General features: G+C 52.8%; 2 protein-coding genes across 6 annotated transcripts; both read right to left on the bottom strand.

Moving 5' to 3' along the window:
- Positions 1-147: 147 nt before the first annotated feature.
- Fgf11 (fibroblast growth factor 11) lies at positions 148-7,620 on the bottom strand. Of its 5 annotated transcripts, none has more exons than XM_045131043.1 (5): positions 7,385-7,620; positions 3,664-3,774; positions 3,367-3,470; positions 2,658-2,856; positions 148-2,382 (listed from the first exon to the last, which is right to left on the bottom strand). In XM_045131043.1, exons 1-5 carry the CDS (start codon positions 7,458-7,460, stop codon positions 2,312-2,314), a joined length of 561 nt encoding a protein of 186 aa, XP_044986978.1. In that variant the 5' UTR covers positions 7,461-7,620; the 3' UTR covers positions 148-2,311. The 5 variants fall into 5 exon arrangements, with proteins under 5 accessions (XP_044986978.1, XP_004669291.1, XP_044986981.1 ...); XM_004669234.2 differs by lacking the exon at positions 7,385-7,620 and adding an exon at positions 5,423-5,757; XM_045131046.1 differs by lacking the exon at positions 7,385-7,620 and adding an exon at positions 4,313-4,673.
- Positions 6,395-9,773, bottom strand: Tmem102 (transmembrane protein 102). The gene is made up of 2 exons (XM_004669235.2): positions 9,156-9,773; positions 6,395-9,027 (listed from the first exon to the last, which is right to left on the bottom strand). The coding sequence occupies exons 1-2, from the start codon at positions 9,367-9,369 to the stop codon at positions 7,706-7,708; spliced, it is 1,536 nt and encodes a 511-aa protein (XP_004669292.1). The 5' UTR covers positions 9,370-9,773; the 3' UTR covers positions 6,395-7,705.
- Positions 9,774-17,381: the final 7,608 nt, after the last annotated feature.

Genomic DNA, 17,381 nt, shown 5'->3' on the forward strand with positions numbered 1-17,381 from the left:
AGGGGAAGTGACGAGGCGCCCAGGAATGTGCACCTGTTGTCAGGGGACCAGCCGCCAGCCCACCCTTCCCCCCTTTTCCTCCCTGGGGACTTGGTCCAGCTAGGAGCCAATGCCGCCTTCCTCCACTCAACGCATGTCACAGAAACATTTCAAGTTGTAGAAATCGTCTTTAATGGGGAAAGCATGGAGCAGAGACCCGGTCCCCAGAGAGCAGAGCCGGGAGATGGGTGTGGAGCCTGAGCAGGGTCCGGGTGACAGAGAGGAGGGTGAGGGGTGGGGGCATCTTTTGCAACAAGCCAGAAAAAGAGCCTGAGGAAGAGTGACCTGCCTTGGAGCACTGGCCCCACTCTTAGGGCCTCCTTGGTCTAGGTCTGTAGAGGCTCTGGGTGTCCCTCCTAATTTCACTAGTGTGGGGGTCCCCATGCTTTTTAGAAAAATCTAGTCAGGTTATAAGCTGTAAGGTAAAGCAAGTTCTAGTTAGAAGCTCTAGGGGTGTATGAGATCGTGAGCCCAAGAGGCCTTCACCCTCCCTGGCCTGATTTATAGCAGAAAGAGGTGAGATTTATTGCTGAATTGGGGTCTTCTCACTGGGAAAGAGGGTGAGGCTATGTCCTATTTGTCCTTTTCTGTTCTAGACGCATGATCCTTAACAAAGACCTTAACTTACTTATTTGCTTGTTTTTGTTTTGTTTCTTGAGGCAGGGTCTCACTCTAGACCAGGTTGACCTAGAGCTCACTCACTCTGTAGCCCAGTCAGGTCTTGAACTCATAGTGCCTGTACCTCCGTCTCCTGAGTGCGCTGGGCTTACAGGTGTGTACCCCCTCATCTGGTTCTGATCCCCCTGTCTCTACCTCCCAAGTGCTGGGATTACAAGTGTGCAACATATCCAGCAAAGGACCCCAGCTTTAAAGTGGACCGGGAAGGAATTCCTGCTGAGGTAGCTACGTGTTCGTGTCCGGCCCACCTCCTCAACCCGCATACAGGTTTAATTTTGCCATAGTTTTGGCTTCTTCCCCTATCTACCTTCTCTATTATGAGCCAGGTACCCTTCCCCAGACTCTGTTCCCTTGGCAGGACCCTAGCTGCCATGCAGGAATTAAAAACTGCGTGTAAAAATAAGGTTAGCAATCTATAGGGAAGAATAATATTTTTAGAAAATTATCTAGGAAAAACAAGATTTCTTTATTCAACCAGAACTAATCAATTAATTAACTAGGGGTGTGTGTTGGATTTTTGAGACAAGGTCTTGCTTGCTATTATAGCCCAGAGGCTGGTCCCAACTGGCAATTTTCCTGCCTCAGCCTCCCAGGTACTGGGATTACAGGCATGTGTCACCATGCCCAGCTCAGATCTGATTAATTCTTTATGACTCATACCTGGTTCCTATCCAGAGCTTATTCTTATGCTTAATAGACATTATGAAAGAAAGTGGAAGGGTGAATGTAGAACTTACTCTAGTGTAATAATATGGCTTTACAGGCCCTAGTTCCATCTTGGAAAAATGGCTGAGAGTCATGGTCCATGTTCTAGAGCTGAGGTTCAGGAGGAAGTATAGTTCCACAAAGTTCTAGAATACCATGCTCTAGAATTGGGTGTCTCTGGGATAAGAAAGTTAAGTCTGTGGTTCCAGTTCAGGCCAAGGCCAGTTGCTTTACTAGGCTCAAATCCAGCCTGCTTTTGCTTGGGAGTCAGGGGTCCATCTGGGTCAAGGATAGAAGCCTGAAAGATCCAGAACAGACCCTGGCAATCTGCCTGGGTTCCAGCCCAGGGAACACAGGAATGGCACTGGCTGGGGTGTTTGGTGTACCAGCATCTGCCCAGACCAAGGCAGAAGATAGAGAACAAAGGAAACTACTCCTGAGCTCCAATGGAAGTATAAATATGGCTCAGTAGCAATGAAAAGAGGGGTAGGGCTTCAGGAACTGGCTGAGCCAAGTGGATGGTGTGTCAATGCCCTGGCTTTGTCAATTTTGGGACACTCCCCCGCCAAAGCTTTCATTTCAAGAAAAGGCTATGGGGGGGGGGGGAATGTGGTCATGTAAAGAAGGAAGTAATCAGCCAGGACAACTTTCAGATATCCTTGTCTCTTGGCCCTCTCCTAGGTGCCAGGATCTAAGAGCTCAGCAGTCCTGGAAGTCCTCAAGCGCCCCTTGGCTCCCTCAGGCTAGGGAACCTGGCAGGACCTGGCTCCTGTGGGCATGTGTGTGGCAGCAGGGGTGAGCACAAGGCCAGGAGCAGGGCTGGGAAACAGGCTGTGACGGTGGCTGGCTCACTGGGAGTGCTGGGATCCTCCAGTCCAGGGACTGCATCTCAAGGGGCAGGGGGACTGGAAGGGGCGGTCTCAGGGACACTGTGGAGAGAAGGCTCCCGGTACATGGCCACTGTGGAGGGGAGAGAAGAGGAACAGGGAAGGAGAGTTAGGCACAGAGAGACCCAGGCAGAACCAGAGCTCTGAGAGGCCTCCCTTCCCTATACTCACCCTCAGGGAATCCCAACCCAAAAGAGGCGAGCTCAACCCCCAAAGGCCAAAGCCTTCCTGTTTTGGCCTGTCATAACATGTTTGTAACACTCATAGCTTGAGCAGCGTGTCACCAAATGTTCACGTCAAGGTCAGTACCCTCCCTCGTGGCCCACCTTTTCTTGAGTCCATACCCACCCTCCAGAAGCTTGGGCACAAAGTGGGCAGCTGCCTTGGTCTTCTTGACTCGGTTTCCCTTCATGACCCGGCCCTCCTTGTCCAGGCCTAGGTACCAGGCCCTGCCAGATCGGCGCTGGCGGTACAGAGCAGAGGCGTACAGGACATAGTAATTCTCAAAGACACACTCCTTAAAGCGACACTCCGCTGTAAAATGTGGCTGAGGAGACAAAGACCCAGAAAGGTACTCACAAAAAGATACATCACTGGAGAAGGAAGCCCTTGGGAAGAGCAAGTGGGGTACAATCTGTACAGCTCGTGGACAGGAAGATAAGAGGCGAAGCTATGCAGAAGCCAGACAAAGGAAAAATAAAGAAGCGTCTGGTAGGCCACACAGGGTTAAAACTACACTTATGGAGACCCTAAAAAGAAGATCCCTTCTCTCCACTCCCCAAGCTCTCACCACTCTCTCTCCTAAGTGACTTTGGAAATAAGTAAAAATGAAGTCTACAAGCGATAGGGTGAAAAGTGGGGGGACCCTAAAGGCTGAAGAGATTGGCCATGCAAAGAACCTAGGAAGGGGGTTGTGCAAGTAGAGATTGGGTACACCCTAAAAGAGGAAGTCTGGAGTGTGGTGAGAGAGACCTGGGTACCAAGTATCTGTGGCTAAGGAAGGTGGCACGCTGGAGGTACCCTCAGTAGCCCAGCCCACTCAGCCCCCTTGTCTCACCGAGCTGTACAGAAGCCCCTCAGCATTCATGGCCATGTAGTGACCCAGCTTGGCACTCTGGATGGTGACCACGCGGAGCCCCACTGGAATCAGGTTGAAGTGGGCTGCGGAGCAGAGAGCAGACATCAGTACCTGGGAGCTTCCTTCCCGTCTGAATTCCACCCCCACCCCAACTCCACGGCTTTCCCTGGGGGTCAGGAAGGCAGAATGAAAGCAACGGAGCTTGAAGAGGGCATAGGATTGTCCCCTTGTCCCCATCTCCCCCCTTCCCACCGAGCAGCTGGCTTCCCCTCTCACTGAAGGAGCTGGTGTCCTCTGGGGTGCCCTGGATACTCCCATCAGGATTTGCCTGGAGGTAGAAACCCTGGCGGCAGAACAGTTTGGTGACGATGCCTTTGAGCTGAGGCTCTGGAGAAAGAGACATTCATCTTTGAAAATGACATCTCTGTTCTCAGGAACATTCCTACATTTGGCAAAATCACAGGAAAGAAAGAAAGGAGAATGGAGAGAAGAGGGTCCCAAGGCCCCAGTTCTCTCACCCCACAAGCAAGCTGCCTCCCACCTCTCATTCATTCCGGAGGAAGCTGGGGTGTGGGTCTCTCCTGCTTCCTTTAATCATGAACGTTCGGTTTAATTTATTGAAATTTATTTAAATGGCTTAATTCCTACTCCACAGCTCACCCAGAGTGGGGGAGGGGATGGGGAAGAAGAGGAGACACCGACAGGCAATGGACAAAACAATAAACGCAGGGCTGGCGAATAAGACAACGGTGTTTGCGAATGTTGGGGGGGGGGCTGTGGGCAGCAAGGTGACCACAGGGAAGGGCTCCCCCTCACAAGTAGCCGTGGGCTTGGGTCTGACGCTGACTCAGCACCTGCTGCTGCGGCTGCCGCTTGCTTGGCGCGGGCCTTGCTTTGGCACAGCGCCCGCCTGTCTGATACTGACCCATCTGTCTGTTTGTCTGTCAGTCTGTTGGCTCTCTGGGGCCCAGTCCTCCCTAAAGCTAAAGCTCTCCCCTTCAGTCAGGTAACCAGCCTGGGGTAGGGAACATTCCTACCACCTCAAGGAAAAGGGGGAAGGGGCCAAGGAGCTGGAGAGGCAGGCTGAATCACGTGGGGGGCTGGGTCCCACTCAGAGGGTGGGCTGCGGACTGTACCACTACCGGTGGCGGGTGGCAGGGGGGGAGGATGTAAGGGGCTTCCCTCAGGGGAAGTGGCAGCAGGCTGGAGCCAGGCCAGAGGGACTCCCGGACTGTCATACCTCGATAGAGATCACATGCTAACCAACCCTCATCACTCTCTCTTCCTGTCGCTCGTGCCCACTTCCCAGTCCCCCCTTGTAGGTGGTGCGACCCCCCCCCCCACTCTGTGCAGGTCTCCAGTCCTGAACCGTGTGAGTTCCTCCTGTCAGAGTCCCCGGAGCCTTTAGGACCCGATTTCGAAGTCTCGCAGGGGAAAAGGGAGGGGTGTCCAGCTCCCTCCACGCAGCGCAGGTCACGGAAGGAGGGCATAGAGAGGGGGCTGGCTGGGGAGCGAGCTGCAAGGACACGAGGGAGAGCTGGGGAGCTTGTCCCCGAGCCAGGCCAGCTCCACCGGCTGGAAGCCAGCCAGAGCGAGGAGGAGCGGGGGAGCCGAGCGGGGGCGGGGCAGCCAGCGCTGCCCGCAGAAACCCTCCGGCTGACCCAGGCGTCCGGAACCCCCAGGCCCCTCCGCTTCGGACTGAAAGAATCGCGAGAGCCGGCACGTAGGCGGAGAACTATGGGGGGGCTGTGGGGGGCAGGGACGCCTGTGTTGGCAGGCAGGAGCTAAAGAAGCTTGGGGCGCCGGACTTAGCCCCTCTAAACCTTCCCTTTGCCCTCGAAAGCAAGGAGACTGTGCCTTCAGACAAGAGGGAAACTGAGGCATGGTCCGCTAGACTCGGTGATCCTGGCCCACCCCTTCCACTTTCGGAAAACACCTCCCTCCCCATCGGGCTCCATCCTTCAGGATCCCCGGCCTCAGCCTCCCCGGCAGAGAGAGACTTTTGGCCCCGAGACCCTGCCCCAGGGGCACTCACCCGGGCCGCGGTCCTGCCGCGCGGGCCGCCCCCCGCACAGTCGCACCTTGGACAGCAGGATGAGGAGCTGCTTCTGGCAGAGGGACTTGGTGCCGCGGGGACACACGCGCCGCTGCGCCGACACCGGCCGGCTGCCCCCCGGCTCGCGGACCTCCCGCTTCTGCCGGATCAAGCTACTGGCCAGCGCCGCCATGGCGCCCCGGGAGGAGACACCCCCAAACCAGCAGGCGCTCGGAGCGCGCTGGGCTCCCCGAGAGCAGACCTCTCACCAGGGCATGCTCTGGCCGCTGAGAACCTAACTCATTGCCCCACCCACAGGACCTGAGGATAAGCCTCAGGCTCCCCAGCGTCCCCCCCCCCCAACTCCCAGCTCCCACCCTTAGGACCCTGCGTTAGCTCCAGAGGATCCAGCAGCCTATTCAGCTGACCTCACCCATCAATTTCATCCCTCACGGAAAACTCTCCTTCCCTCCTCTCCAGTTTCTAACCCCCACTTCTACCCCAAAGCCAAGACCCTCCCCAAATTTCCAAGATGTATTCCCAACACCCTCAGGCTCCTTTCCACTCGATTTTGGGGCCGCTCTTGACCAGTCCACTCATAAGATAAAGGATGTGTGGGTCCTCGGCTTTGGGGGTATTAGCTCGAGCTGGGCCGCTGTCAATGTCAGGGCGAAACCCAAGCCTTAGGGTGCTTTTTTTCTTTTGCTACCCTTTAAATGGACTGGGTCTCCTACTTGTCACCAAAATTCGCCCTAAGTGTGTCTCGGAATATGCAGGCTATCTGCACTTAGTGAGAAAGGGTTCCTAGACCCTCTGGTTGGATGGGGCCTTTTTTCACTGTCACCTCCATTTCTGGTCCCACAGGGTTCCAGCTGCCGGAGGCCCTTCCCTCACCTTGTCATCCTCCACTCCTTTGCAGTCACCTCCAAACCAGCCTGTCCTAGTGCACACACCAGGGGGTCGTGTGGAGGGCCCTCTGTCACCTCCACACAAGGACCATCCCTCGTGGGTTTTTTTTTTTTATTGTTGTTGTTCTGATTTGTTGTTTTATTTTTCTTCTTCTTCTGGTTGCACCTTAAATTTCCCCAGGGACAGCTGGTGCTGTTTAGATCCCACGCCCTCCCAATCTAACCAGCCCCCCCAGAGAGTAGCGCACCCACGTGGTCACCACTCCCCAAATGTGAACAATCCCCTAATAACTCAAAGCGCAGCAACGCTTCCTGCGACAGGGCTTCCTCGTCCTCCCCGGAACTGCCAATTAACACCCTCCCCCCTCTGCCTTTCCCCCGACGCCCCTCAACCTGTCCCGTCCTGTTGATCCGGGCGACGGGGTGGCGCTGGCTCCGGCTCCAGGCTCCTCCCTCCCTGTCCCCCGCAAGCAGAGCTTCCCCCCAACGCCTGGCTCGGGCGTCTCGGACCCCCGACGAAGGAATGAGGATGTCCCGGTAGAGAGCGCCCTGGTTCGGCGAAGTCGGCACCCTGGGCCTGAAGCCTAGACCCGGGCAGAGCGGTGGCAGCGGCGGAGGCGGCAGCGGCCGTGGGAAGCTGAGGCGGTGGCAGCGGCAGCAGCTCCCCCACCTCCGAGTGCCGGCCTGGGGGCGGGGCAGGGGGCGGAGACGCAGGGAAAGGCGGGGTTGCGAAGCTGGCCGAGCGGTACCCTGGGGTTCCTCGGAAGCCCGGAGTGGGGACAGTCTCCGGGGCAGGCGGAGCCTACACAAGGCGAGTCTCGGGGCTCCCAGGAGGAGGGACAAGGAATCCTGAACCGAATCCTGGATTCTGGGGGGGTGTGGGGGGGGGCACTTGCTATGGAATGGCGACGCGGGAGATTCTACCCGGCTGGAAGTGAAGACAGAACTGGACAAGAAAAGAAGGGTGTAGTGGAGAGATGGGGTAACTGTAAGATACACCTTGGGATAGAAGCTGGCTTTAACATCTGCTTTTGTGTGTGGTGTGCCAAATTACCAGCCCAGGTTTCCAGGGCGCGCTCTCTCTTTCTTTCTCTCTCTCTTCCTTTTGCCAACAGATCTATTTCCCCCATCTCTGTTGACTGCAACAATTAAGGATAGAGGTTGCGGAAGGCAGCGCTAGGACCACAGGGGTGCTGGCCAGATTTGGAGAAACCTGGGCCTGAGGCTGGACAGGGCCATGGGAAGGAATCAATCATCTGGAGCCCTTTCCGAGGAAAAGACTTCGGGGCCCAGTGCACACAGTCGGCCTCCAGAGAGAGGGAGGAGCAGTCCCGCCCGCCAATGGAAACCACTGTCCGCACGAGTAGAAGAATCTTTAGTGGGTCCCGCCCCCTACGCCGGCTAAACCGCCCCCCTTGCGGGCCACCTTGGCCTCCTCCACGGCGGCGCGCAGCGCCTGGGCAGGGTCCCCGCGGAGCTGGACCAGAGCCCCTAACAGCGAGGCCGAGCCTTCTCCCGCGCGGAGCTTCCGGCCGCCCAGAAAATAATGAGGCAGTGTCCGGGCCTCCAGCACTCGGCCTAGCTCATCCAGCAGCCCGAGGCAGCACGCGCCCGCATTCTCCGGCCGCGCCAGGTAAAGCGCGGGCAGCCGCTCGCACGCCCAGTACAGCAGGGTCCGCAGGAGGTAGGGCGCGGCGGCCCGGGTCCCCGCCACCAGCGGGCGCAGCAGCGCCTGGGCGGCCGCGTGCGCCTGGAGCAGCGGCGCCGGGATGCGCGCCTTGAGCGCCAGCTCCTGGCGGGCGAAGCAGACTTGCCAGCCAGACGCGCCCTGCTGCTGCTCCACGCAGCCGCCCGGCACCAGGTAGAAGGAAGTCGACTCGGAGGCCAGGGGTCCTGCCCACGAGTGGCTCCGAGCCCCCTCGGGCCAGCCCGTCACGGACACTACGGGGATCAGATCGAAGAGCAGTAGGTGGCGCGGTGGTCCCGGCGTGGCCAGGAGGACCGTGGTGACACCTGCGTGGCGAGCTGCGTGCACCAGGCGCGGGGCACCTGGTACCGGGATCAGGGACTCGGCGACCCCAGCAAGATTAATGAAAAACCATTTAGCCACCTTCGCGGGACACAAAGTGGGCCATGCCTTCGGAGCCTCCGATGGCTTTGGGGCTGGACTTCCGAAGGCCCTCTTGGTGGCTTCACGACATAGAGTTTTCAATGACGCCGGAGAGCCCAGGTCGGCGACGTCATGCTGAGGCGATTCGGGCCCCGAAAGGTCACTAGGTAATTTTCCCAAAAATGTGTGTGGCTCAGGCTCAGGGACGTCACTGTGTTGCTGGCCCTCGGAGCTGTGCGGGTCCGTGGGATTTGCTTGGCTGTGGGCTTGAAGAATCCAATCACGTTCTTTCGGGACGGGGGGTTCTAGGCAATCCTGCCAGGCTTCGCGGACGGAAGTCCCGCGCACCAGCTCTGGGAGGCGGAGCCGTGCGTAACAGGATTCCTGGCCCAGTTGCAGCTCGGGCCCAGAACCATCCAGCGAGAACACCGGCACGAGCAGTGTGAAGCCGACATCATAGTGAGGACCCCGGACGTAGGGACCTAAGGGTGCATGGCCCAGATCCAGCGAGCCTTCGCGAATCCCACCGCGAAGCAGAAGCAGCTCTGCCTGGGCTGGAAAACGAGGGTCCCGGCGGTGCACTAGACCTGAAGAAGGGAAAGGATGGTGAAGGCGTCATTGTCCAGAGCCCGGGCGTGGAGGGCCAAGGCTGGGGACGGAGATGGGGTGCGGGTGGTTGGGCTGCAAGTTCGCCCAGGCGAGAAGAGTTACTTACCAAGCAAGGAAAAAACAAAGTCCCTGGCCCGGAGGAGGTCGGCTTGGGGCTTGGGTCCATGGCTCCAGCTCTCCTGCACACCCAGCTCCTGAATTAGCTGGGTCAGTTCCTGCAGCTGTGCCCCAGAGCGGAAGTCGATGTCTGTGAGCGGTCGGGCTGGGGCTGGGGGCGGCGGACCCCACCAAGGGGCACTCCCCCAGACTGCCGAAGCCATGCCTCTCTACCGTGTGGGGCTAGGGGTAAATTCCGACAGGAGGTGGCCTAGACAGGCCTTTCCTTTGCTGGGGGGGGAAAAAAAAGTCGCTCCAGGTCTTCCTTCCTTATGCGGCAATCCAGAGAGAGTCCACAAATGGGTCTTTCAGATGATGGGTCCAAAGTTTAGTCTTCAAAATACAAATACCTCCTTCGTCCTTTTCTCAAGTGCAGGAACGCGCCCTGGTGAACTAGCTGTTTGACCCCTCCTGGGAAATGAAGGAGCCAGTCTTCCCCGGCGCCCCTTGCCTACCTTAATGGTCAGGTGACTTAATGGTCAGCTTTCCGCATATGACTGGGGTAGTTGCATAGATGCGGAAGAGAAAGCAAGGAAGGACTCAACAGGTAACTTCTTCCTGATGTCGACATGCCCACGCCCCTAAATTCAGATCACGCCCCTTTCTTGGGAACTGTGGAGGTGGTTCCAACCTGGTCCCTCCTCCAGGGAGACCTTCACCACGCCTTTCCCCCTGCTGAGCTCTCACCGCTACCCTGGGAATTGTAGTTCCCCCGTGCCTCCCACCGGCACGTGCTTTGGAGCCTCGCCTCCGCTTCTGCACATCCTTTCCCATTCCATTGAAGTAGTTTTTTCCCCTCAGTTTTATTTGCACATGTGTGGGCTTGAGTGTGCTAGGGTTTCTTGCAGCTGCAGTCGACCGCCTGATGCCTGCTGGCTTTATGTGGGTCCTGGGGAACTGAATCCTTTCTGAGCAAGCACCTTTAACCGCTGAGCCATCTCCCCACTTCACTGAAGGGGTTTCTAAGGGAAGTTATAGTTTATTTTCTTCCTTCCTTCCTTCCTCTTTCTTTTTTTTTTATTAACAACTTCCATGATTATAAAAAATATCCTTTGGTAATGTCCTCCCTACCCCCCCACTTTTACCTTTGAAACTCCACTCTCCATTATATCCCCTCTCTCTCTCAATCAGTCTGTCTTTTATTTTGATGTCATGATCTTTTCCTCCTATTATGATGGTTTTGTGTAGGTAGTGTCAGGCACTGTGAGGTCATGGATATCCAGGCCATTTTGTGTCTGAGGGGAGCATGTAAGGAGTCCTACCCTTCCTTTGGCTTTTATATTCTTTCCACCACCTCTTCCGCAATAGACCCTGAGCCTTGGAAGGTGTGATAGAGATATTACAGTGCTGACCACTCCTGTCACTTCTTTCCAGCACCATGATGCCTTCTGAGTCATCCCAAGGTCACTGCATCTGAAAAGAGAAGGTTCTCTAACCAAAAGTGAGAGTAGCATTAATATATGGGTATGAACATTAAGAGAAGTGCTTACTGGGAAGTTTGGTGAACATAGTATATACTTTTAGCCAGACACCAGCAGGGCTCATGGCTACCCCTGTTGTAGGTTTTCAGTATCAGGGATGTATTCCCTCCCATGGAGCGGGCCTCCAGTCCAATTAGAGGGCAGTTGGTTTCCCACATAACAGACGTGCCACTATTGCACCTCCCCGGCTTCTTTTTCTTTAAGGCAAGGCCTCTCTGTAGTCCGGGCCTGACCTGAAATTCACTCTGTAGGCCAGGATAGCCTCCAACTCATAGTGATTCTCCTACCACAGCCTCCCAAGTGCTGGGATGACAGGCGTGAGCCACCACACCTAGCACAGGCCTCTAATGTTTCAAAATGTTCTTTTTTAAAAAAAATTATTTATTTATTTATTTGAGAGCGACAGGCACAGAGAGAAAGACAGATAGAGGGAGAGAGAGAGAATGGGCACGCCAGGGCCTCCAGCCTCTGCAAACGAACTCCAGACGCGTGCGCCCCCTTGTGCATCTGGCTAACGTGGGACCTGGGGAACCGAGCCTTGAACCGGGGTCCTTAGGCTTCACAAGCAAGCGCTTAACCGTTAAGCCATCTCTCCAGCCCTCAAAATGTTCTTAATGAATTCTCTTACCCAAGAACTTAAGCCTTCTGTACTCTAGAGAGAGACTGCAGGCAGATGGAATGGAAGAAGTCCCAGCCATGGTGGTGGGTCTGATCCCGACGCAGGGTGCTGGTTTCTATCTTTATGTTCCATTATCCTGGCTCCTGGTCCCATCCTGTATTTGACTTATTCTGGTCCCTGGTAGCATAGCTTACTGAAAGAAATTTCCAGCCCTTAATTATTTTCCATGGCCTGACCCCAGTGTAGCTGGGAGTTTACTCTGAACTTGAATTTCAGTCCTGAAGGCTTCTGTTATCCAACTTGCCTTCTTCCTTTCTCAGCCTCCCAAGTTGTGCAGAACCCTTCAAAGCCACACTCTCCCTGTCTGGAAAATGAAGTCATAATTTCCTTAAAGGACCCTCAGGTGATCAGGGAGCTTCACAAATGGGGTGCAGCATGTGCCCTTCGTTATTGTTTGCAATTCAGATCCATCCAACTATAGACTCCAAGGAAGGTCTGTGGGGGATGAATGGACTCCAAATATACAATATGCGACCACAGAAGCCACACCTTCAGGAAGGCCTCATGTTACATGTCTGTACTCCTTCCCAGCACTTGGAAGACAGGGACAGGAGGAGAACACCCATCAATCTGAGGTCAGCATAGGCTACACAGTGAGTTCCAGGACAGCTTGTGATATGTAGAAAGACCCTGTCTCAAAGAAAAATAAATCGGGGCTGGAGAGATGGCTTAGAAGTTAAGGCATTTGCCTGTAAAGCCTAACGACCTAGGTTTGATTCCCTAATACCCACATAAGCCAGATGCACAAGGCAGAGCATGCATCTGGAGTTTATTTGCTGTGGCTAGAGGCCCTGGCTCATCCATCCTCTCTATATCTGCATCTCTCTCTCTCTCTCTGGATAAATAAACATTTAAAAAAAAAAAGAAAAAGAAGGGCCGGAGAGATGGCTTAGCGGTTAAGCGCTTGCCTGTGAAGCCTAAGGACCCCGGTTCGAGGCTTGGTTCCCCAGGTCCCACGTTAGCCAGATGCACAAGGGGGCGCATGCGTCTGGAGTTCGTTTGCAGAGGCTGTAATCCCTGGCGCGCCCATTCTCTCTCTCCCTCTACCTGTCTTTCTCTCTGTATCTGTCGCTCTCAAATAAATAAAAATTAAAAAAAAAGAAAAGAAAAAGAAAAAGGAGGCAGGTGTGGTGGTGCACACCTTTAATCCCAGCACTCGGGAGGCAGAGGTAGGAGGATTGCTGTGAGTTAGAGGCCACCCTGAGACTACATAGTGAATTCTAGGTCAGCCTGAGCTAGAGTGAGACCTTACCCCGAAAACAAGAAGGAGTCAGTTGTGGTGGTGCATGCATTTAATCCCAGCACTTTGAGAGGCAGTGGTAGGAGGATCACCAGGAGTTCAAGGCCACCCTGAGAATTCCAGGTCAGCCTGGACTACAGTGAAACCAAAAAATAAAATAAAATAAAAGGAAAGAAAAAAAGAAGAAGAAAAAGGGCTAGAGAGATGGCTTAGTGGTTAAGGCATTTGACTGCAAAGCCAAAGGACCCAGGCTCGATTCCACAGGACCTACATAAGCCAGATGCACAAGGTGGCACATACACCTGGAGTTCATTTGCAGTAGCTAGAGACCCAGACACGTCCATTCTCCCCCACCTCAAATAAATAAATAAAAATAAAGCTAAAAAAAGAAAAAAAATGGAAGGACATAAAAAATGACACAAGAGGGCTGGGAAGATGATTTAGCAGTTAGGGTGCTTCCTGCAAAGTCTAACCACCTGGGTCCAATGCGGTGCCAGATGCACAAGATGGCTCATGCATCTGGAGTTTGTTTGCAGCAGCTAGAGGTCTTGGCATGCCCATTCTCCCTCCCCCTTCCCTTGAAAATAAATAAAAATATTTTTTTAATTAAAAAAAATTTATTTATTTGAGACAGAATGGGTGAGCCAGGGCTTCCAGCCACTGCAAACAATCTCCAGACACATGTACCCCCCCTTGGACCTCTGGCTTACTTGGTCCTGGGAACTCAAACCTCTGTCCTTTGGCTTTGCAGGCCAATGCCTTAACTGCTAAGCCATCTCTCCAGCCCAAATATATACATATACATATACACATACACATATATATGTATATATGTATATATTAATTTTTTGTTCAATTTTATTTATTTGAGAGTGACAGAGAGAGAGAGAATGGGTGTGCTAGGGCTTCAAGCCACTGCAAACGAACTCCAGATGTGTATGTCCTCTTGTGCATCTGGCTAATGTGGGTCCTGGGGAATCGAGCCTCGAACTGGGGTCCTTAGGCTTCACAGGCAAGTGCTTACCAGTAAGCCATCTCTCCAGCCCATATATATACATATATTTTTATTTTATTTTTTTTTATTAACATTTTCCATGATTATAAAAACAATCCCATGGTAATTCCCTCCCTCTATACATATATACATACATATACATATATATATAATTTTTTTTAAATGTTTTATTTTTTGGTTTCCTGAGGTAGGGTCTCACTCTAGCCCAGGCTGACCTGGAATTCACTATGGAGTCTCAGGGTGGCCTCAAACTCATGGCAATCCTCCTACCCCTGCCTCCCGAGTGCTGGGATTAAAGGTGTGCGCCACCACGCCTGGCTATACATATATTTTTTAAATTTTTATTTATTTATTTGAGAGCGACAGACACAGAGAGAAAGACAGATAGAGGGAGAGAGAGAGAATGGGCGTGCCAGGGCTTCCAGCCTCTGCAAACGAACTCCAGACGCGTGCGCCCCCTTGTGCATCTGGCTAACATGGGACTGGGGAACTGAGCCTCAAACCAGGGTCCTTAGGCTTCACAGGCAAGCGCTTAACCGCTAAGCCATCCCTCCAGCCCTTACATATATTTTTTAATGGCACAAACATTGGTCGTGTTGGTGCACACCTTTTTTTTTTTTTTTTTTTTTTTGGTTTTTCAAGGTAGGGTCTCACTCTGGCTCAGGCTGACCTGGAATTCACTATGTAGTCTCAGGGTGGCCTCGAACTCTCGGAGATCCTCCTACCTCTGCCTCTCGAGTACTGGGATTAAAGGCGTGCGCCACCACGCCCGGCCTGGTGCACACCTTTAATCCCAGCACTCAGTAAACAGAGGTCATGAGTTCGAGGCCACCCTGAAACTATATAGTGAATTCTAGGTCAACCTGAGCTACCTCATAAATCCAAAAAATAAATAAAAATGACACACGAGCCCAGTGTGGTGGCACATACCTTTAATACTAACACTTGGGAGTCAGAGGTAGAAGGATCTCTGTGATTTGAGGCCAGCCTAGAACTACAGAGCAAGTTCCAGGTCAGCCTGGGCTAAAGAGAAACTATGCCTTGAAAATATCAGCGGGGTGGCGGGGGGGCTAGGTATAGTGGTGTGCACCTTTAATCCCAGTACTTGGGAGGCTGAGGTAGGAGGATCTCTTTGAGTTCTAGGCTAGCCTGAAACTAGATAGTGAATTCCAGGTCAGCCTGGGCTAGAGCAAGAGCATACCTGGAAAAAATAAAATAAATATATATAAAGCACAAGAGTCCAGTATTCATTTGCAGCAGCAAGAGGCCTTGACACACACTCCCCCCCCAACACACACACAAAAATTAAATTAAAAGTGTTAGAGAGATGGTTCAGCCGTTAAGGTGCTTGCCTTCAAAGCCCAAGGGCCGGGGTTCGATTCCCCAGTACCCATGTAAAGCCAGATGTGCAAAGTGGTGCATGTATCTGGAGTTCCTTTGCAGGGCCTAGAGGGCTTGGGGTGCCCATTCTCTCCCTTTCTTAACAAAAAAAAAAAAAAAAGAAAGAAAGAAAGAAAGAAAAGAAAAAGCCAAGCATGGTGGTGCACACCTTTAATCCCAGCACTTGGGAGGCAGAGGTAGGAGGATCACCAAGAGTTCGAGGCCACCCTGAATTCCAGATCAGCCTGGCCTACAGCGAGACCCTACCTTGCAAAACCAAGTAGAAAGAAAGAAAGAAAGAGAGAGAGAGAGAGAGAGAGGGAGGGAGCGAGCGAGGGAGGGAGGGAGGGAGGGAGGGAGGAAGGAAAGAAGAGAGAAAGAAAGGAAGGAAGGAAGGGAGGGAGGGAGGGAGGGAGGGAAAGAAAGAAAGGAAGGAAGGCGGACAGACTTGGTTTCCCACTAGGAATAGATAGTAAGACCCTATTGCTGAAGACTCCACACACTTGGGCTGCAAGGCCACTGAGAAATCCTGCTGGAACTGAGCTGATAACCTCCTCCATGTAGACCAGCCGACAGAAAGCTGGAAGAAGCTATTCTGCATGCAGTTCAATGGGAGAAAGAGAAATCACCAGTGAAGATACTCAACAGTGGACACTGCAAGCCTTATATTTTGCCAGCCAGGCCAAATGAGCCAATGGGTGCAATAGTGACACATCTGTCATGGTGGAAACCAACTGCCCTCTAATTGGACTGGAGGCCTGCTCCATGGGAGGGAATACATCCCTGATACTGAAAACTTAAAACAGGGGTAGTTATGAGCCCTAAGGGTGTAACATCTGCTGCTGTCTGGCTAAATGTATATACTATGCTTATCAAACTGCCCAGTAAGCACTTCTCTTAATGTTTATACTCATATATTATTAATGCTACTCTCACTAGAGAAGAAGTGACAGGAGTACTCAGCACTGCAATATCTCTATCACACCTTCCAAGGCTCAGGGTCCATTGGGGAAGAGGTGGTGGAAAGAATGTAAGAGCCAAAGGGTAGGGCTCCTTACAACATGCTCCTCCAGACACAAAATGGCCTGGATATCCATGACCTCACAGTGCCTGACACTACCTACACAAGACCATCATAACAGGAAGAAAAGATCATGACATCATAATAAAAGAGAAGCTGATTGAGAGAGAGAGGGGATATGATGGAGAGTTTCAAAGGGAAAAGTGGGGTGAGGGAGAGTTACCATGGAATATTGTTTACAATTAGGGAAGTTGTCAATTTAAAAAAATTAAAGGGCTGGAGAGATGGCTTAGTGGTTAAGTGCTTGCCTGTGAAGCCTAAGGACCCTGGTTCGAGGCTTAATTCCCCAGGACCCACGTTAGCCAGATGTACAAGGGGGCACACACTTATGGAGTTCATTTGCAGTAGCTGGAGGGCCTGTCATGCCCATTCTTAATGTCTCTCTCTCTCTCTCTCTCTGCCACTTTCTCTCTCTGAATCTCTCAAATAAATAAATAAATAAAATTTTAAAAAAATTTAAAAAGGAAAAGAAAAACTAGAGGAAGAGAAGAGATGCCTATGAAGGAAGAGACTGAAATTACAGTTCACTTGGGAAGCCTAGATGTAAGGGATTCCCAGTCACTAACACCGAGAGCCACCAGAGTTAGGGAACTGAAAGCAATGGAAATGTAATGCATCTATCTGATTGGCACAAGAAGCCAGACAAGAAAACCAAAGATGGGGCTCATTCTAGTTTAAGATAACCTGGCATCAGACACACCTACATCCTACTTCCTCCTCAGAGGGTAGCTTTTGAGCCACCCTAAAAACAAAATTCTCGAGCCAGGCGTGGTGGCACACACCTTTAATCCCAGCATCCGGAAGCAGAGGTGGGAGGATTGCAGTGAATTCAAAGCCACCCTGAGAGTAGTGAATTTCAGGCCCACCTGAGCTAGAGTGAGACCCTACGTTGGAACTCCCCCTCCAAAAAAGCAAAAGAAATTCCACAAAATTCTAGGTTGGAGTGATTGCTCAGTAGTTAAGGCACTTGCTTGCAAAGGCTAAGGACCAGGGTTCAACTCCCTAGTACCCACATAAAGCCAGATGCACAAGGCAGTGTATGCATCTGGAGTTCATTCGTAGTGGCTAAAGGCCCTGGGATATCCATTCCCTCTACCTCTTTCTCTCTCAAATGAATAAAAATATTTTAAAAAGCAAAACTGGGCTGGAGAGATGGCTTAGCAGTTAAGCGCTTGCCTGTGAAGCCTATGGACCCTGGTTCAAGGCTTCCCCAGGACCCACGTTGGCCAGATGCACAAGGGGGCACACGCGCCTGGAGATCGTTTGCAGGGGCTGGAAGCCCTGGCGCGCCCATTCTCTC

Source organism: Jaculus jaculus, chromosome 12 (genome assembly GCF_020740685.1).
Source record: "Jaculus jaculus isolate mJacJac1 chromosome 12, mJacJac1.mat.Y.cur, whole genome shotgun sequence".
NCBI classification, from domain to species: Eukaryota; Metazoa; Chordata; class Mammalia; order Rodentia; family Dipodidae; genus Jaculus; species Jaculus jaculus.

What these genes read in the sequence shown, in the direction of transcription:
- Fgf11 (XM_004669234.2), bottom strand. Translation starts at nt 5,615, where the DNA reads ATGGCGGCGCTGGCCAGTAGCTTGATCCGGCAGAAGCGGGAGGTCCGC. An exon ending in AGGGGCTTCTGTACAGCTCG is followed by an intron (nt 2,857 to 3,366) that starts GTGAGACAAGGG and finishes TTGTCTCCTCAG; the next exon opens with CCACATTTTACAGCGGAGTG. An exon ending in TGTGCCCAAGCTTCTGGAGG is followed by an intron (nt 2,383 to 2,657) that starts GTGGGTATGGAC and finishes TCCCCTCCACAG; the next exon opens with TGGCCATGTACCGGGAGCCT.
- Tmem102 (XM_004669235.2), bottom strand. Translation starts at nt 9,369, where the DNA reads ATGGCTTCGGCAGTCTGGGGGAGTGCCCCTTGGTGGGGTCCGCCGCCC. An exon ending in CTTTGTTTTTTCCTTGCTTG is followed by an intron (nt 9,028 to 9,155) that starts GTAAGTAACTCT and finishes TCCCTTCTTCAG; the next exon opens with GTCTAGTGCACCGCCGGGAC.